At 35.8% G+C, this 21,512-nt stretch overlaps 1 protein-coding gene and 1 long non-coding RNA gene across 2 annotated transcripts; both read left to right on the top strand.

Annotated features, from left to right (window-relative positions):
• The first annotated feature begins 10,838 nt into the window (after nucleotides 1-10,838).
• On the top strand, nucleotides 10,839-15,430 carry LOC147407603 (ammonium transporter 2 member 3-like). The gene is made up of 3 exons (XM_086436244.1): nucleotides 10,839-11,459; nucleotides 13,966-14,251; nucleotides 14,661-15,430. The coding sequence occupies exons 1-3, from the start codon at nucleotides 10,854-10,856 to the stop codon at nucleotides 15,179-15,181; spliced, it is 1,413 nt and encodes a 470-aa protein (XP_086292370.1). The 5' UTR covers nucleotides 10,839-10,853; the 3' UTR covers nucleotides 15,182-15,430.
• A 4,352-nt stretch (nucleotides 15,431-19,782) lies between these two features.
• LOC147407602 (uncharacterized) lies at nucleotides 19,783-21,249 on the top strand. The gene is made up of 2 exons (XR_015176835.1): nucleotides 19,783-19,824; nucleotides 19,953-21,249. It is a non-coding gene; the product is annotated as an uncharacterized LOC147407602 (long non-coding RNA).
• Nucleotides 21,250-21,512: the final 263 nt, after the last annotated feature.

Here is a 21,512-nt window from a genome sequence, read left to right as displayed (position 1 = left end):
ATCTCAAACCAACAAATAGGAGAGAGTGACTATAAAAGGATCATATTAAAAAGATCCACCTAAAATAGGAATCCAATTCTGAATTCACCATTCAAAATAGAAAAATTCTGGTGAATTTCTTTTTCCAAGGGGAACTGTCTTTCGTGTTTCGTCTAAAAGAGAGAGACCTTAGCGTCTAAGCTGTCACGAAAGGTTGTTATAATCAGACTAATCAAAACTAGACACGTGGAATCTTCAACTTGTCTCTATCTAATCGGAATCCCTGGATGTGGACCCACCATTATTGAAGAAAAAAAATGAAGAAGTTTGCATATAGCATTGGCAAAGCCTAAATGAGACAAAATAAGGGAGAGAGAGAGAGATGGGCATGGCGGAGGAGAATGAGGATGATTGTTGGTACATGTAAAGAGTGGACGAAGAAGAGAAGAGAAGAGTGAGGGGCATTACTGGAATATTAATTTGCAGTGTTGGGTAAGTTTACAATATGGGTCAATGTGTGTCAAGCCGATCATCGAAGGACAGAGAAGGAGTTTGGGATGGTGAATCGTCATCAGAGCGGCGTGGGTGGATGGCCATGGCGAGGGAGCGATGGTCCAGATTTTTCATTGTGAGGAGATGTGTGGTGATGCTCCTCTGCTGGCATAAATATAGCAAGTACTAAAGTTTTTTTTTTTTTTTTTCCTCCCTTTTTATTATGTGAAGATTGTGGTTGTATCTTGTATTTAAATGAAGCTTTATTGGGATCGATACCCTCTTTTTTTTTTTTCTATAGTATTTTTCTTCTTCTTGGTATTATTATTATTATTATTTGGGTTTTTTCAGCAAAGAAAGGAACTCTTCACTACATGGGGTTTTTCATGAATGATGGTGAAGAGGCATGGGAATCTCAGGGTCAATTTTGATTTGATTTCGAGGTAGTTAGAAGCATAGAATCAACGTCATAGTTTTTTCAGACCCAATTATTAGGGGAGCTTTCAGAGGTCCCAAAGAGAGCCAAACATTTTTCAATACATGTACTAAAGTTTCAGAGTGACTGATTTTTGTGAGGTTCGATGATCTCAATTACAAAAAATCAGTATATTTTGAAAATTCTAATCCCACTTTATAAGTTGAATCATGGATTGTCGACTATTTATAAATCACTGTTGAGGTGCTTATTCTAAACTTTTTAACCCATGTTTTGAAAAATATTTGGCATGATGTTTGATTTTCTTTAGGGCCTCCGAACGCTTTTCAATGATTTCAATTTCAATTCTCAAGAATTGGAACTGAGAAAAAAAAATATATAAAGTGATAACATAATCTCACCTTATTAATACGTATATCTTTTTTCATACAACATACGAGAAAATGCCTTTTATGAATCATTGTGAAGCATTTTCCCTTTAATAACAAAAAGAAAGTGATCTACAGAAGCATTAACAACATAATCATAATATCTTAGAGTAGTGGTATAAATTAAATTTGTTTTTCAAAATTAAAATTCTTCCTCTTTACGAGTAATAAGCTTCAAGAAGAGATGACCTTCGTTAAGTCAGAATAAATAGTTATACAGAAACATGAATAACTTTATATAACATGTATTTACTTTAAAACCGTCTATATATAAAAATAAATCATTTGGTACGTGCCAGATGTAATCAAATCAATTTTGGTTCCTATTGATTCGATTTCTTTTGGAACTACCTCTAATCGGGTAAAGGAAAAAAAAAATCTGCAACTAGGTTTTGTGTTTCGATTATATATATATATATATATATATATATATAGGGGACGGTTCAGCAGCCCTAAAGTTTGCCAAGTTTGGTGCCAAACATTTTTCAAAATATGGGTTAGAAGCTTTGAAATGAGCTGATTTTTTGTGAGGATGATCTCTTCACCGTAGAGATCATCCTCACAAAAAATCAGCCTATTCCAAAACTTCTAACCCCATCAAAAGTGATTTACAAAAAATGTTTGGCACCAAACTTGACAAACTTTAGGGCTGCCGAACCGTTCTCATATATATATATATATTCACACACGTTTATGGGGATGGTTCAGCAGCCCTAAAGTTTGCCAAGTTTGGTGCCAAACATTTTTCAAAATATGGGTTAGAAGCTTTGGAATGAGCTGATTTTTTGTGAGAATGATCTCTATGATGAGGAAATCATCCTCACCAAAAATCAGCCTATTCCAAAACTTCTAACCCCATCAAAAGTGATTTACAAAAATTGGACGGTCCACGATTCTTCAACTTGTAAACTAGGGTTAGAAGTTTCAAAATGAGCTGATTTTTTGTGAGGATGATCTCTTCACCGTAGAGATCATCCTCCGAAAAAATCAGCCTATTCCAAAACTTCTAACCCCATCAAAAGTAATTTACAAAAAATGTTTGGCACCAAACTTGGCAAACTTTAGGGTTGCCGAACCGCTCCCTACATATATATATATAGGGTCCCGTTCGCCACCCTTAGTTTTACCACACACTTTAACAAACGCGTTTTGTCTTACATGGGTTAGAAGTTTCGGAATGAGCTGATTTTTGGTGAGGATGATCTCTATGGTGAGGAGATCATCCTCACCAAAAATCAGCTCATTCCAAAACTTCTAACCCCATCAAAATTGATTTACAAAAAATGGACGGTCCACGATTTTTCAACGTGTAAACATGGGGCTAAACATTTCGGAATGGGCTGATTTTTGGGGAGGATGATCTTCTAATCATAGAGATCATCCTCACCAAAAATCAGCTCATTCCAAAACTTCTAACCCATGTAGGACAAAAAACGTTTGTTAAAATGTGTGGTAAAACTTAGGGTGTTGAACATTTCCCATATATATATATGGGAAATGTTCAGCACCCTAAGTTTTACTACACACTTTAACAAACGTTTTTTGTCCTACATGGGTTAGAAGTTTTGGAATGGGCTGATTTTTGGTGAGGATGATCTCTATGATTAGAAGATCATCCTCCCCAAAAATCAGCCCATTCTGAAATGTTTAGCCCCATGTTTACATGTTGAAAAATTGTGGACCGTCCATTTTTTGTAAATCATTTTTGATGGGGTTAGAAGTTTTAGAATGAGTTGATTTTTGGTGAGGATGATCTCCTCACCATAGAGATCATCCTCACCAAAAATCAGCCCATTCCAAAACTTCTAACCCATGTAAGACAAAACACGTTTGTTAAAATGTGTGGTAAAGCTTAGGGTGCTGAACGGGACCCTATATATATATGGGGGGCGTTCAATGGCCAACTTTTTGGCAAAACATTTTTCAAAACATGAGTTAGAGGTTTTGGAATGGGCTGATTTTTGGTGAGGATGATCTCTACGGTGAGGAGATCATCATCACCAAAAATCAGCTCATTCAAAAACTTCTAACCCCATCAAAAACAGTTTACAAAAAATGGACGGTTCACGATTTTTCAGCCTGTAAACATGGGTTAGAAGTTTTGGAATGGGCTGATTTTTGGCGAGGATGATCTCCTCACTGTAGAGATCATCCTCACCAAATATCTGCCCATTCCAAAACCTCTAACTCATGTTTTGAAAAATGTTTTGCCAAAAAGTTGGCCATTGAACGCTACCCTATATATATATATGGGTCAGGTTCAAACGACAACCATTTCAACACACATATAGACAACGCGTTTTGTCTTATATGGGCAAAAATATTTGGAATGGGCTGATTTTTTGTGAGGATGATCTCTGTGGTGAGGAGATCATCCTTGCCAAAAATCAGCTCATTATGAAACTTCTATACCGTTCAATTTTTGTTGAAAAATTATAGACCGTCCAATTTTTGTAAATCAATTTTTATGGGGTTACAAGTTTTGGAATGGGATGATTTTTTGCCAGGATGATGCCCTCATCACAGAGATCATCCTCACAAAAAATCAGCCCATTCCAAACATTTTTGCCCATATAAGACAAACACGTTGTCTATATGTGTGTCGCAATGTGTGTTGCAGGAACCCGACCCTCTATATATATATATACACATATGGGTCAAGTTCAAGGGCCATATGAGAAAACATATGTAAAAACTTTCGTTTTTAATAAAATTTTAAAATATGGGTTAGAAATTTTGGATTGAGCTAATTTTTTGTGAGGATGATCTCTATGATGGGAAGATCATCCAAAAAAAAAAAAAATCAGCCCAATCTGAAACTTCTAACCCCATTTAAAGTGATTTAGAATGTGGATCGTCGATTTTTTACCAATTTTTATCACTAATTTGTAAATCACTTTTGATGGATTTAGAAGTTTCTGATTGAGCTGATTTTTTGTGAGGATGATCTTTTCATCATAGTGACCATCCTTGCAAAAAATCAGCTCAATCCAAAACCTCTAACTCTTATTTTGAAAAACGAAAGTTTTTTCATATGGCCCGTGAACCGGCCCCTATACATATATATATATACACATAAAGCTACTCATAAAGCTACAACATGTTTTGTCTTACATGGGCAAAAATGTTTGGAATGAGTTGATTTTTTGTGAGGATGATCTCTATGGTGAGGAGATCATCCTTGCCAAAAATCAGCCTATTATGAAACTTCTTGCCCCATGTTTACAAGTTGAAAATTTTTAGACCGTCCAATTTTTGTAAATCAGTTTTGATGGGGTCAGAAGTTTTGGAATGTGATGATTTTTTGCAAGGATGATCCTCTCACCATAGAGATCATCTTCACAAAAAATCAGCCTATTTCGAATCTTTTTAACCATATAAGACAAAAACGTTGTAGCTTTATGAGTAGCTTTATGTATCTACCGAATCCGACATATATATATATATATATATAGAGAGAGAGAGAGAGAGAGAGAGAGAGAGAGAGAGTGAGTGTAGTGGAACTAACATTGACACTCCTAGTAATGGTGAAATTCCATGGGTGTGCTCCCCAAAACTTAATTTAGGCTTATCATTATTAGTCAAATTTTATTGCATGAAAACAATATGTGAATGGTTCACCTTGATTGTTTTTCAATCATTGTGTTCGAATCATTTGCGAAGTTCTATTTTTCATGAAAAATGCATGAAGATATATCATTTTTGCATCATTCGTCTCAGCTGTAAGAGGAGATATATAATTTATTGGGCTTTGCCTCACTTACGTGGGTGGGGGAGCATTGCACGTGCCTGAGGGAGGATCCCATATGCTTTGGTTCCAGCCTTAGCACATTTGACCTCCGTAGTATGAGTAATATATCCTCAGGGCCACCTGCGGGGGCGTTTCCTCACTTACTTAGTGCATGTGATGTGCGGGCATTGTACGTGCCTGAGGGAGGATTCCATAAGCCTTGGTTTATTTTTCATGAAAAATGCATGAAGATATATCATTTTTGCATCATTCGTCTCAGTTGTAAGAGGAGATATATAATTTATTGGGCTTTGCCTCACTTACGTGGGTGGGGGAGCATTGCCCGTGCCTGAGGGAGGATCCCATATGCTTTGGTTCCAGCCTTAGCACATTTGACCTTTGTAGTATGAGCAATATATCCTCAGGGCCACCCGCGAGGGCGTTTATGAACGGATGAAAAGAAATAAATTAAACTCAAGAAAAAAAATATCTTCGAAAGTTTACGATTTGATAAAAGTATTGTAGTTGTTCCTCACACCCAGCTTTCACTATTCAACATTCTTCCAGCCCATTGAACCAACCAAGGTTAAAAACATGGATGAGACATAATGGTTAGAAATCTATCTAGTCAGGCTACTTTACTTTTGGGTATTATATGCCACGTATCAGTATTCTTGAAAAATATCTTTTATTTCTATTTTCTTTTATCCAATTCAAATTTCCAAATATAAATCAATAAAAAAGGAAAAAAAATAAAAAAGATAACATGGTTAACAAAGGATTTATTAAATGTTCTGTTTTTATTATTATTTTAATTTGGATAAATACAAGGTAATAGGGCATTTTTTTTTATTTTAACAAATATAAATTAAGTTCTATTTCTTAATAATTGACATTTCTTATTTATAACCATATAATTTAACAATATTGTATGTAGGGCTGCAACTCAACGGGGTTGTGTGGATTAATTAGAGGTTCAACCCAAGTTGTAAAACTCTTAACTCGAGATTGAACTTCTAAAATCGAGTTAAGCTAGGGCAAATTCAAGTTAGGTAATTTTGGATGGGTTGGGCTGATTGAGCAAACCTAATTTTATTTTGATCACTATATAAATTTTATTTTATATCTTAAAAAATAAATATAATATAAAAAACAAAATCACTAATAAAGAAATTTGCACACAACCTCCAAATTCATTAATTTTTGTATTATAATTTTTTCCCTTAGTTTTACAAATGTATTAGAAAAAAAATTAATATTTAAATATATACATCGCATCGGATTCGGATTGCAAGCCACAACCCAAATTCAATTTGGCTTAAAATTTCCTATCTTAGGTTCAACTCATTTTCCATATAACCCAACCTAGGCTCACCAATCAATCGGGTTGAGTTCGGGTTAGCCTGCCCAAGTTGCAGGTTTAATTTGTATGACGCAAAGATTTCTACATCACAACCTTCAATGTATTTTCTTTCATTTATAATTGATGCCAGAGTAACAAAGCTAGTGAGTGATTAATTTTTTTGCTATGAGTAGAAGAAACATTGTAGAAATCAAATAAGAATATATTTTTTTTAATATTAAAAGACAGTAAAATAATAAATTTAAAATTTAAACCAAACTGCATTATTTTCTTTTGTCTTCTTGAGGCAGAGCCGTTGAGAATTCAAATTCGATATCCCATTCTTCTATTTCTTGATCAATGTTCAATTCTCCACCTTTCATAAATGAAACTCACTCCTTAGTTTCCACCAATGTCTCAATTCTTTATAAATTAAAATTTCCATTTTGATGATAAAATTAATAATATTACGAGACGAAGAGTCTACCACTGCAGATACCACAAGAAGATAGTCTCTTTTATTCTTGTCTTTTTACAACATTTCGTTCTTCAATGTGAAAATAACAATAAAAAACTTACTAAGGTATGATTTTCACCCCAAATAAATTTCATGGCATGAAATTATCAGTTATGTTGGCACACACGTTTAAACTATTTTTTCACTTAATCAAAATCATATATATAGATATGTATTTAATCTATTTAGAGTTATTTCATTGATGCATTTGACTCCATTTTTTTTGTCATGTAGTTACAAGTATTAAAGATGCTGATTTATAGTGATCTTTTCCCTCACAAAAATATTAGCCTTTTAACTTCTTATGTATTTCACGAGTTTTATTAAGGTATGGCACAGATGACAAAAGGTAAACAGTAAGAGAGAAAATTTCTCTCTCCCGCCCATGACAATAAAAAAATGACTTTTCTTAATTAAATCACCTTGTGACATTTAAAAACATGATCCAATACCATTATACCACAGTGTTGTAGAGGACGAAATCTATGAACTTAAAAAACACAAAAAAAATTAAAAAATTATTTTTCACCGTTGAATTTTAATTTTAAATTTGCATGCTCGATAGTTGTCTATCATAAAACACCTTGGATTAAACTCGAAAAACTTTGAGTTTTTTAATTTTTTTTTTAACACGAGTTTTTTAATGAAATCTTGAAGGTTGTGGTGTTTGATTTCCAATATGATAATCCATGTGGGTCCCGCGACTTTTTTAAATATTTGAAATCCTAACATAAAAATTCATAGGCAGAGGATGTACGGGTAGGAGAGATAAATTTAATCTCTATTGCTTAAGTCACTTGTGCCATATGTCAATTGGGTGTTCGGCTGTGAGCAAAAAATTACTTCATAAAATACAATTTGGGAATTGAATTTCGTATCGAAATGGCCCTCCAATATATTTTTTTTAAACCCAAAATACTCTAAAGGCCTTTCCCAAGGTGTATTTAACGTATTTTACATGTGCCCTTAGGGTACACGTTAACACAACCCATTTTTCATGACTAATGATAAAATGACGCGCTCACGGACAAGGTTAAGGTGGCAAGTGCATAGAACCATAGATCTTTTTCCTTGTGCATCCTGAAGAAAAATCTATGGTTTTGTGCACTTGCCACATCAATTGCATACAGACCGCGTATGTGTTAGCCCATCATTTTATCACGACACGTTTTTCGTAGACCTGTTGGGGAATCCAAAAGTATGGATTAGTCAAGATCGTCTCTAGTATGAACTTTTTAAATCTTGTTTGAGGATATAAAACTGACGATTTTGGACTTTTTCTATACCACTTTTGCCTTGGAACTAGTTGAACTCCAGCTTTTATGGAACACGTTTTAATGTAGAGTCTTGTCTTGCTGGAGTAATCTCAAGATTTCATTTCGCACTTGTAGATGTGCATAAAATCATTTATGCTTTTCACTCGTATCTCAATGAAAAAACATCTATGGTTCGTACACACTTCTACGTTAGGAAAGTGCGAATTGAGATCAATTTTTAAGGTCCCTTCAACATTGTTCTTTAAAATAGAACTACTTTAAACTAGGGGTTGATTCGATCCAGTTTGATTCCTAAGATGCCTAGAACCATAACCATTATATTTCTTTTAGTTCTTGTTGATTTTGGTTTTGTTCTAAAATAAATGGAATAGGAACTGGTATCACAAAAAAATAAGGGTACCCATCGATTGTGATTCTCAAGAATCGAATGAGAAAAATTGTATTTTAAATCATTATAAAACTTTGTTGCTTTAAAAATTAACATTTTGTCCGCAAAACTATCAACTTAGTTATAAATTGTTAAACTTAATATATAAATTAATGATTTTTTACAAAAAACCAAAATTTATCTTCTTTAGAGCAACTCCAACCGGGGGCTTCAAATTGACATCTTCTTCATTTTGAAGCCTCCGAGCCAATTTTGATTTCCAACCAAGTCAGGCTTCAAATTCACTATTGAGTCTCTAAAACATTATTCACTCACTCACAAAAAAATAAAATGGAAATATAATAGGGTGTGACAAAAAATGTATTTAAAACATGTTCAATAAAAAAAGGGTCAAAATTGATATTTATGAAAAAAATGGGATATAATAAGTATTTACAAAAGATAAACAATGATGGAGAAAGGGGCTTCAAAATTCTCTCTAGCTCTATATATGAGACATGAATAGTGATAAGAGTCAAAATCTTTACAATTTAGCTCGTTCAGAGGGCTTCATCTCTAAATATAGAGATTTGAAGCCAGAGTAGACTTGCACTTAAAAGCAATAAATTTTATTAGAGATGGCACATTTGAAACTCCAATCCATAGTTTATATTAAAAATTGAAGAGTTATATATAGCATACATTAATTTTAAAAATAAAAGAATACCTTAAATCATTTATAGTATAAAAAGAAATGACAAAATAAATCAGTTTTAGATACCCATCGAATAGAACCTAACAATTTTGGTTCCTATTGGTTTGGTTCCATTTTAAACCCGACTCTAATAGGTTACAATAAAAAGGGAATCAAAACTAGGTTTTTGGTTCCGATGTTGATTCGACTTCAGTTAAATAGATACCCATTGACTCTCCTAATGGATTGGAGTTCAAAATTAGCTCTCTCTTCTAAAAATTTATTACTTTTAAAAGATAAGTTTTTATTTTTGAAAAAATAAATCATTAACTTATACCTCTAGTATAACAAATTATAACAAGTTAATAATTTTGTACATAATATATTAATTTTTTGAAAGGAAAAAAGTTGTATAACTTTTTGAAATACTTTTATTTTTCATTTGAATCTTGAGAATCCGAACCGATGGGTAACTATGTTTTTTGGTAGTTCTGGTTTCTAATTCCATTTATTAAATTGAAACAAAAAAGAGTCGAGACTCTAAAAAATATAATGGTTATGGTTCTAAGAGCCTTAGGAACCAAACTGAAACTAACCCGTTAACTACCATTCCCGAACTTGACACGTCAGGGTAATCGATTGAGTTTGCCATGTGGGGTAGTCAGATTATCATGATTCTTTGAAAAATTAAGATTGTATCTCAAATAAATGTAAAGGGGCAAGCCATTATTTTGGAAAAGATGAAAAATGACATGGGTAACCTAAAAAGGTGGATTCCCTCAAAAAATTTAAGTGTGGGCTGCGGCCACTTCAAAGTTGGACTTGTATTACACGTTACAATTTACAAATTTAGACTTTACAACATATAACATGCTACAATTGCGTTTTTCTTGACTAAATTTTATAAAAATTAGTTTGTTTTTTATTTAAATATACGAATTATTCCAAACAATTCAATAATTCGGATGAATAATATTATTTGGAAAAAAAAAAATGAAAGATTTGTAAATTTTTTGCTAATTAAACAAGAGATTTCTAACTAGGACCAAGCCTATCAAGTCTAAAGATAAGCTGTTAGGGTAAGCACAAGCCTGGTTTGGTTCTAGCGAGCCGAACAAACAAATTTGCAGTCGAAACTGCCCAACGGGCCTCCACTTGGAACCCGTGTCCATTGCAGGCTGGACTTCTTATCGGGCTCATCCATTGACACCCTTAGGTTAGCACTATGTCTATTAATAATAATACCCAACAAAAATTTGTTCTGTTAATCCTATATATTGAAGTTTGGTTTCATTAGGAGCATGGGAACTTCAAGAAGCCGTTTATAAAAACTAATTATCCGATTCTACTCATTCTTATATTCATAAAATATTCAAGATTCTTGTTGATTCCACAAAAGGCCGGGAAGATATTACATGTATAGACAGCTATGAATATTGTGAAATGATACGTCCAAACAAACTCAAAATAACTCCTCATTGATGATTCCAATGCTTCCCTCTGAATCTCCAATACTCTTAAAAATTATAATTCCATACCCCACACATTTTCCTTCCAACTTTTCATCTCTGTGTGCGTGTGTGCATGTTCCATGGACGATTATCCCTTGCACTTACCATCAGGACTAGAGCCCAGCGAGGTGTCACCCGAATGGATGAACAAAGCTGATAATGGCTGGCAGTTAACAGCAGCAGCTTTGGTAGGCCTACAAAGCGTCCCGGGACTCATCATCCTTTATGGCAGCATGGTCAAGAAGAAATGGGCTGTTAACTCTGCTTTCATGGCCCTCTACGCCTTCGCTGCAGTCCTCGTATGTTGGGTTCTTTGGGCCCATCAAATGTCCTTCGGTGCCAAACTTACACCTTTGTCTGGAAGACCCAATATCGCTGCTCTCTCCCAAGACTTACTCCTCTCAAAACACCCTTGGGCTTCCATCCCAACAGCTACTTTCGTCTTCTTTGAGTTTTCCTTTGCTGCCATTACTGTTATATTGTTAGCTGGATCATTGCTTGGGAGGATGAACTTCTATGCTTGGATTCTTTTTGTTCCGCTATGGCTCACCTGTTCTTACACTGTTGGGGCGTACACTATATGGGGAGAAGATGGGTTTCTTTCAGATCATGGTATCGTCGATTTCTCTGGAGGATACGTTATACATCTTTCATCTGGGGTAGCTGGTTTTACTGCTGCTTATTGGGTAAATTAAATGGCACACATTCCTAATTTTGTTGTAAGTCTAAATCGTAACCATCATCCGCTACAAAAATATTGAGTTTTTCTGTGAATTAGATCTGTCGTTAACAGAAAAATGTGCTAAACTGATGAATCAATGTCATAATGTCAAGTATATCAAAACATATTAAAATTATCCTCTCGGGAGAGGTCTTGAGTTCAAGCCCCTCGTTGGCTACCCATAGGGGTTTGTCCCGACTTAACTGACATGTGTGGTTTGTGAGGTATTGCATGTACCTAGGGAATTTAGGTGAGATAGAGGCCGGTTGCCTCACCCTTGCTAGTTGGGCCTATGAGTCCAGACACGTCGTCATAAAAAGAAAGTCTTTGGATTTTATTTCTTTTTTCGAAAGTGAGCTATCTAGGACACTTAGAGCACCTGACTAATCCTCAAGGCAAATGCACTCCCCTACCCCCACACGCACCAGGTAATTTCTGGGATAAATCCCTAAGGGTGTCCCCTTCGGGGTGATTCCAACTGTTTGGATTTTACTCTTTCACATGGTCATGCCATCGATTTTATCAGTTTACCGCATTTGTTTTTGTAAAACAGAAATTTCGGACTTGGGGAACACCAGCTAGTGGATTCCACGTTAGGGAATTTCAATGGGGGAGATTTTTGGATTGGTTTTAGTTGAGTCTTAACTTGGCCCTACGGAGAAGGTCTATACCTTGGATCAGCCTTATATCGATATTGGGCCTAGTCGATTGGGTCAGGTCGGGCATAATTAGGCTTTGCTTGGATTTAATGGGTTGGGAAATTTTGAGTTGGACCCTAACCCTTTTCTCTTTTGTGGGTATAGGTTGGGTTCATTGGTCAAATGGGCCCAATTGAAAGGTCTACAACTGGTTACAATTACATACCTTGGGCAGTGATAGGGTTTTGGTTGACTACTTATTTCTAAACCATGGGATTCAAGCGTGATTAAAAGCATTCACATACAATTACTCCAAAAGTTTTACAGTCTAGTTGAAAGACAGGGTTGAGGAAGTTAATGGTTTTGACGGTAGGAAATAACTCTTGAAATGAATTCTAACCTTTTTCATTGTCATGATGAATTAAACTTAAAGTTATGAGTCTAGCATGATTGGTTGGATAACTCTGTGGGATTGGGGTGCATGGTTGGAACTTCAACCATTTTGTGTTGAAGTTTGTGATGCAAAAGGCAAATTGGATTTAAGTTATCAGAGGAGAAACTCCAATTATCTTTGAAACAGACCATAATGCTCTATGGAGTTTCAATAATGTAGGTCGTCAAATGCAGGCCAAACGAGTGCTCTGGTTTGGTCCAACCTTTTTTTATCCTGATAAAGTTCACCATCATATTCGAAAAGTACTAGAAATTTTTGAAGAATGGTTAATTTTTACGAATTGTTGATTCAACCATTGAACTACTTGTTTATGTGAGTTGTTTAATATATATATATATATATATATATATATATATATATATAATATATATATATATATATATCAATTTGCCCAACATGTTTTGTCCTACATGGGTTAGAAGTTTTAGAATGGGCTGATTTTTGGTGAGGAAAAATATTGGGTGCTGAACGGGACCCATATATCTATAGGATTCTTTTCAAAGATGAGATGTTTGAAATACTATAATCTCTATTATGAAAAATTATTTAATATTCATCAAGTGTTTTATAAATCAGACCCAACAATAGTCTGAATGGGTTAGACCTGCATGAACCATCTGTTTTTTTTAGTATTATCCTTTTATTAATAAATAAAGGTATTTTAGGAAAAATGTATGCCTATTTTAAGCTTTTTAATAAAGATACATTGTTGATCCAATCATTTTGACAAATATTTGGTTCGATCATCATCAGTTCAATTTTTACAACATTGTATTTATACCTTAATACTACGTATCTAATATTATTGATTTTTTTGTTAAAACACACAATGATAATTTAGGAAGTTATACTATATTTATAATAAGAGTCGTGATAAACTGACCCCCCCCCCCCCCCCATGTGGCATACTCAAAATATTCTCCCGGCATGGCATGTGCTAGAACCATAGACTTTATGCCTCGGGATACACATCTACACATCCCCATAAATATGTGTAGTTGTGTATCCCAAGGAAAAAAGATTTATAGTTCTAGCACATGCTACATCAGGAGAGTATTTTGAGTATGCCATATGGGGGAGTTAGAAAATAGTTACTCTTATAATAAATAGAAGAATGCTGATTTTGTAACTCAATCTGATAGAATAACTCAAAAACTCATCGACATGGCATGTGCAAAGAATCGTAGATTTTTTGCCTCTGGCTACACAACTGCACATGGTTGAGTTAGAAAATCATTACACTAAATAGAAATTGGTAGATCCCACAATGGTCCAAGCATTTGATAACTTTTTTGGTTTTTTAATTTTTTTCAAATATTGGAAATATATATATATGGATGTGTGTGTGTGTGTGTGTGATGATTGATTGGGGTGATCAGGTGGGACCAAGGATTTCTCGTGATAGGCAGCATTCTCCTCCAAACAACATAATTCACATGTTGGGAGGTGCAGGATTGCTTTGGCTAGGTTGGAGTGGTTTCAATGGAGGCTCACCATTCTCTGCCAATTTGATCTCATCTCTTGCCATTCTCAACACCCATTTTTGTACTGCAGTCAGCCTCTTGGTCTGGTTGTCCTTGGATATGATCTTTTACAAAAAGAGTTCTGTTATAGGTGCAGTGCAAGGGATGATCACTGGCCTTGTATGCATCACCCCTGGTGCAGGTTAGCCTTATTCACTCCTCTACTCTGACCAATTCATAAAAACTTTAAAGAACTTAAAAATTTGGTCCATATAAGGGCATATCTTTTTTGTCATCCACCCCCCCCCCCCCCCCCCCCCCCCCCCACTATCAACTTGAGTCAATAGTGAAAGAGTAAAACAAAATTGAACTCTTATTACACTTTGGATTTAAAATATATTTACCTTCATAAGATAGAGTAAGTGGTAATGGAGTAGGTAAAACAAAAGGCAGAGGCCATCAATCCAAAAGCATTCGGCACCCTAATATATTTTTGAACTTAGTTCTCATGCATTCTCGTCTTTATCATTCTTTCACATTCCATTCTATGCTCATTAAGATCTTATGTCACATATAAGAAACATAAAAGCTTATTATGTATATGATGGCAGGGGTTGTGGAACCATGGGCAGCAATGCTGATGGGCATTATGTCGGGTTCGATACCATGGTACACAATGATGGTCCTACACAAGCGATCAGCCTTTTTCCAAAAGGTTGACGATCCATTAGGCGTCTTCCACACACATGCTGTGGCTGGCACAATGGGCGGTCTCCTTGCTGGCCTCTTTGCCAAGCCAAGCTACTTGAGAATGTTCTATAACAGCGACAGGCAAGGGCCAGGCCTAGTGTATAGTGTCTTAGAAAAGAATTACCTTGGGGGTTTACGCCAGATGGGTTTCCAGCTAATAGGAGTGGGTTTCATTGCTGCATGGAATGTTGTCATCACAAGCATAATCTGCATTTTCATAAGTCGGATTGTTAAGCTTAGGATGGATGACGATGATTTGATGATAGGGGATGATGCGGCGCATGGAGAGGAAGCCTATGCATTGTGGGGTGATGGTGAAAGAATAGGACTACCAATGCGTCTAGCTATGAACCCAAGACTTCCCATGTTCTGTCGTGGTTGAAAACAACAGCAATATCAACCATAGTACCATACCATTGAATATGCGTTCAAGGGTGTGTGTGTGTGTGTGTTTGTAACAAATAATAAGTTTGATTTTTATGATAATCTTGCATTATCTTACTTTTCCTCACTTTTCTCTTATATCAATTTATTTGTGTACATTGTGGTGTTGATAAAGAGGATACATGGTGTTAAATAGATGATGTATAGCGATTCCAATTCTGGTATTAAATTGATGATTTGTGAGCTATTCCAAATTCCATAAATTGGGGATAAATTATTACGCTTTACTAGAATTCTCGTAAATTACTTGTTTTATTAGCAACATGTATTAGAGACAGTCCTAATGGGCCTAAACCTGTTTAATAGATCTGTTGTTTAATTAACTTTCTAATTCGTTTTCTTGACATAATTTTCCTTTTCCTTAACCTGGTCCTATTTTCACACAAACTTTGTTTCTCATTCGCTACTCGCAAAGCTCTACTCCTTCAAATACTTGGAAAAAGTTGAATCAATATGTCCAAGTGGTCGGACCTCCCTCCCTCCAGAGTTACTATACATAATTGCAGGTAAGCTTCCTAATACCTACACCAATAATCTTCAATTTCGATCTGTTTGCGTACAATGGCGATCTTATTTTCCACGAAACCAACTTGCATGGCTACTGCAACTGCTACCTGCCTCCATGGCTGCTACCTAAGATTGGGCATAGTTTCCTCAGCCTCTTCGATGAAAAAAAATTTATATTCAATTTCTCTCCACCTTGTTTGGATTGACAGGAGAGAACTTTGGAATTTTAAAATATCTTAAAAAAGATCTAGGGCAGAGTTGCAATTATAAAATATTTTAAAAGGATTTCTCTCCACCTTTTTTTTTAGAGAAAGAATTTTTTTTTTCCTCTCCCCAACGTAACAATCTAAACAATAGAATTGGAGAGAAAATGAGTTTCTCTCCTCTCCATTTCTCTCAATCCAAACACACAACAATCCAAACAAAATAAATGTAGAGAAACTCGTTTCTTTTCTCTTCTCCCCATTTCTCTCAATCCAAACACAGCTTAACGGGAACTCGAATTGATCTTCCACTTGGTTGCCCCCTAATAACATTGCCCATTTATAAAATCATACTTCACAGACAGAGAAGACCATCATATCTAGAGAACCCAATCCCGGAACTGATTTTATAGTCATGGTTATTCATAATGAGCGCCGTAGTTTGGGTTTCTTTGAATCAGGAGGAAAGAATTGAGTCTTGGACCATAATTGACGAGCCATTGCAGGTGTGGTTGTTTCTCTATTAGGAGGACATTGTATTTTATGATGAGAAATTCTATATAGTTGACAGTGAAGGTGGGATTTGAATATGCACCATTGGTCCTCCACTTCCAAAGGTTACTGTTATAGCAGAATCACCACGAGAAATCCATAGATATCCTCATCAGAAATATTTGGTGGAATCATGTGAGAAGCTGTTGGTGGTGGTTCGGTATACGAAACCTCAGGACTTGTTAAGAGATGTTACTATGGGATTTGAGGTTTTTAAGTTAGATGTTAGAAGTGGGATGAAAGGGTTTGAGGTGAAAAGCTTAGGAAACTGTATACTTTTCTTGGGTAGGAACAACTCTATATGTCTCTTGGCTCAAGATTATTGTGGATGCAGCAAAGGGAATACCATTTATTTTGCAAAAAATATAGACACATTGGGAGATCAAGCTTTAGTTGTATTCGACTTAGAGGATGGATGCGTTGAAAGGATTTGCATACGTTCAATTGCGAAGTAGAAGGTACTATTTGCCCCCACCCATTTGGGTCACAATCAGCGAGGTCCAGTAACTGTTTTTTAATTTCTATTCTTTCCTTGTATTTTCATAGATAGATTGTGGATGGAGAAACTATACAAATCCTATTAGGATCCATTCTAAATAATCCAAGACAAAGAAAAAAAAATTCTTTTAAGTTGGGCGTGGACTGAAATAGCTTTCAGAAGTAAAAGGGGTCTTTTCCAGAGTGGTTGAGGCCCAGAGAGTTTTATCATTTTTCTGATTGCTTTGTAAGGTTTTTGCCGGCTGAGAGAGTTGTAGAGATTTGAGAGATTGCTACTAATATTTATCATTGATAGTAGATTTATTTCGCTCTCCTTCGTGGATGTAGGCAATTTGTTGAAACATGTAAACCCTGGTATTCTTTGCGTGTGCTTGTTTTTGTTTTGATTCGTGTTCTTTTTTCTTTTTTTTTTCCTTCCGCTCAACAACTCTACTTCATGGTACAGAACTAATCATCTTCTGATCAACATTGATCAATATCTAAGATCTTGGTGTCCTCAAGGCATCACCGTGACCTTTCTTTGCTTTCAGCATACACCCACTACCCCACCTACTACGATCTCGGTCTTTCAGCATTTCACCCTCTTTGAGCTTAGTTCTTATACACGGCCAATGGATATTCAGCTGATATCCTCTGCCACCACTCTCACAGTGGAAACATGTTGGACCCATAACCCACAACAGCATCATTGACCATCGTCATTGCCCTCACCCAACAATTCACATGTGCAATGCTGCTGATGAACATGGAAAAAAATGTGGTAGTTGGGATGATTTCTCCTCTGTTGATGCAAACATCAATCACTCTTTATGAACCAGATCTCTTGATGGTTGATGCACCACCATTGCATGGTCACCATCCACTACACTACACACCAATGCCTTCTTTAAAGGGATTTTCATTGAGCGAGCAACTTGTGTAATACCAATCAATCTATATCAAAACTTAGGTAACTCCATCCACACACAATTCATATCAATCAACTCCAATACATCTTCCTTGTACCTACGTCTCACAGCCATGGAGAGGGTCGCATCCAAAATACATCCATTATTAGCAAAGTGAAAGACCCCTTCTGTGTACTGGACTTGGGGATGGTGATGAGCCTCACCTCAAAATTTACCGGGAAACCATGGGATTTTAGTTTTCACCATTGTTTGTCTTAAAAAGGTAGATAGGGACCACACCAAGTATGACCCTTTGTTCACCACCATCCCATGATGAGTTGCCAAACCTACTGAGAATTCATATCAGGGTTGATTGACCCACCCCAACCCAGAAATAGAGGGAAAACTGAGGCTATACTGCCACTTGGGATCTTAGCACACCAAATTGTTTATGGGAGGACCCTTCAAGGAAAAGGCCCATATAGAAATAATACAACCAGCTTAGTCCATAATCCTGCATTCAATAATCAGATTCTCCATTTAGACTTGCAGCAATAAATGTTTAAACAAATGTGATCTTCAAGTAAATCCAAGACCAAGAGATGTAAGGAAATGGAAACAAGCAATAAACAACAGCAGATCATTTACAAAGATGAGAACCCAATATACGTTTGGAGTTATGAGGAGCACCAAATTCAAACACACAAGAAAGTTGTTCATTTTTTTATCAAAAGAGTCGTGCTGGAGTGACATTCGAATTGACATCGATTCACACATTGCTGATGTGGTGGTGTGTACATAACCATAAATGCTTTTCACTCGTAGCTCGACAAAAAAGCATCTATGGCTCCGTACACACATCCACTTCAGCAATCTGTGAATCGAAGTCAATTTCAATGTTACTTTGTTACTTCGGCACTTTCCTTATCAAAAAGTGTCCCAATTACTGTTACACGGACCTATGACCAGGACAACTCCAAAACCAAAGGAACAACCTTACCTGGAGTATACATTACAACGAAGACCACAACTCCTAAGGCAATCATAATTCATAAGGAGAATAAGAATGTGACATAGACCGGTCTCTTCTTGACCTATAATCATAAGTTGAGCGCCTAGAGAATAATAATCACGGCCCCCACTATAGGGTTCGCGCCTTGGAGACCTTCAGTATCCATAATCATAACGGTCATAGCCACTATGATACCTACCACGCTAACCTGCCACAAAGAATAAAATAAAGAGATGAGTATGGCTTCATAAAAGCTAATGATGAAATTACACTCGTTATCTAGAAAGACAAACCAACCTCTTTTGTGCTTTTCAATCCAAGATAGTGTCCAAGTGTAGGTGTTCTCGGGCGTTTCCTCCTTGACTGATTCATGATTCATGTATCAGTCCACAAACTGTTCATATTGGCAGGTCTTGTGGAACCATGGGAGTTATTCTGATGGGTATAATGTCAGGTTCGATACCATGGTACACCATGATGGTCCTACACAAGCCTAATCTGCATTTTCGTAAGTCAAATTGTTAATCTTAGGATGGACGACAATGATTTGATTAGGGGTGTTAATGGATAGCCGAAATTCGAATTCGAAAAATCGGATATTATCCGAAATTTTCGGATATCAGATTCGGATTCGGATGTTATTATAACATTCAAATGAGTTTCGGATACGAATTCGGATGTTACGAAATCGGATTCGATAATATCCGCTCCGATTATAAACACATGTATTACGTATTCATGATACACAACAGAACTTATATATATATATATATATATATATCTCGTGTATTCAAGTTACACAACAAAATTAAACTTAAAATGTTTATCTTCTCAACTAAAACGCAAAACCAGTGATCGTGGGTTTCGACTGCGCAAGCTCCCCATTGTCACCCTCTTCTCAGGCCGGTGAACATCAAGGTAGGTTTCCTCCATCTCTCTCTCTCTCTCTCTCTCTCTCTCTCTCTCTCTCTCAGTAAAACTAAAACCCTCTTTTTTTCTATCGTGTGAACTCCATAACCACATCTTCTCCGGCCGGCGAACAACAGGTAGATGCTTCATCTCTCTCTCTCTCTCTCGGTAAAACCTTATGTTTTATTCGAATTTTTCATAAATTTTTTTTAAAAAATCAATGTTTATTTGATTTTAAAATCATTTTTTTCAAAAATCAAAGCTTATTTGATTTTAAGACTGAAATACATTGAAGATTATAACTTCTGAAGTTGAAGAAATTAGGAAAATCGATTTGATTTTTGCCGATTGAAGATGTTGGTATATTGTTAGGGTTTTATCGAATCGGATTTTATCGGATATCCGATATATTTTTCGAATTCGAATTCGAATCTTGATTAATGATATCCGATCGGATTCAAATTCGAATTCGGATATCAATAATTTTTTTCGGATTCGAATTCGGATATAGCACTATCCGATCGGATAGCTATCCATTGACAGCCCTAGATTTGATGATAGGGGATGATACTGCGCATTGGGAGGAAGCCTATGCATTGTGGGGGTGATGGTGATAGGCCCCCGCCCCCCACCCAATGCGTCTAGCCATGAACCCAAGACTTCTCATGCTCTGTCGTCGTTGACAGCAACATCAATATCAACCATACTAGGGTTACCTAATTCGTTGATTTGATATCAAACCGCAAACCGAATCAGAATGCGGTACAATTTGCTCTCAGGTCGTGTAAAACAGTGAATTCAATGAACTGAGAATTTCTTTTTTTTTTAACTAACCCCTCCACGCGTTGATAATATTTGAGACAACCCCTTAAAATCAACTCATAGTCTGTCTTTTTGACCTTGGTCTTTATTAGAGGATTGATGAAAAATGACCAAATACCCTCATCTTCAACATTTAAACACTAGAAACTTTGATTTTTTTTTTTTTCTCATCCCAAAATGTGTCATTCAAGCACTTTTTCACTCTACTCATCACTTGAACCTTCAAGTACCCTCACCTCTGTATACCCCTACGAACCAGGTTCATTCTCGAGTGGTGAACCACGAATGGCAAACCTGAATTCGAACTGAGCGAACCCATAAATCAGGTAATTGAATATTATTGTTTGTAACAAATAATAAGTTTGGTTTTTATAGTAATCTAGCATTACCTTACTTTTCCTCTCTTTTCTGTTATATCAATTTATTTGTGTAGATTGTGGTGTTGATAAAGAGGATTATATGGTGTTAAATTGACGATTTGTTAGCGATTCCGGTTCCAAAAAATTTAGATAAATTATTACGTTTTAAGTAACATGTAGTAGAGTCCTAATAGGCCTAAACTTGCTTAATAGATCTGTTGTTTATAAGAAACTTTCTAATTCGTTTTCTTACATAATTTTCCGTAACCTTAGTCCTTCTATGACTTCTTCTGTATCAAAATAAAATCTGTAAAAATCTCTTATATAATTTTATGTAATTAGTCAAAATATTAATATATTTTCTTATAGTATGATCTCTTAGAGCTTCTCACAAACTCTACTCCATCGATATGTCGAAGTGGTCGAACGTCCCTCCATAGTTACTAGATATAATTGCAGGTAAGCATTATAATACCTACACCCAACCAACTATATACATATTCTGACTAATTACAGGTGG

The sequence above is a fragment of the Akebia trifoliata genome, chromosome 3 (assembly GCF_017979445.1).
Source record: "Akebia trifoliata isolate Shusen 1 chromosome 3, ASM1797944v1, whole genome shotgun sequence".
In the NCBI taxonomy this organism is placed as follows: domain Eukaryota; kingdom Viridiplantae; phylum Streptophyta; class Magnoliopsida; order Ranunculales; family Lardizabalaceae; genus Akebia; species Akebia trifoliata.
Note: the sequence above shows the minus strand (reverse complement) of the source record. Positions and strands in the feature narration are given on the sequence as shown.

Excerpts from the sequence above, each read along its gene's own strand:
- LOC147407603 (XM_086436244.1), top strand. The coding sequence starts at position 10,854 with ATGGACGATTATCCCTTGCACTTACCATCAGGACTAGAGCCCAGCGAG. Across the intron at positions 11,460-13,965 it reads GTTTTACTGCTGCTTATTGG|GTGGGACCAAGGATTTCTCG; the intron begins GTAAATTAAATG and ends TGGGGTGATCAG. Across the intron at positions 14,252-14,660 it reads ATGCATCACCCCTGGTGCAG|GGGTTGTGGAACCATGGGCA; the intron begins GTTAGCCTTATT and ends ATATGATGGCAG.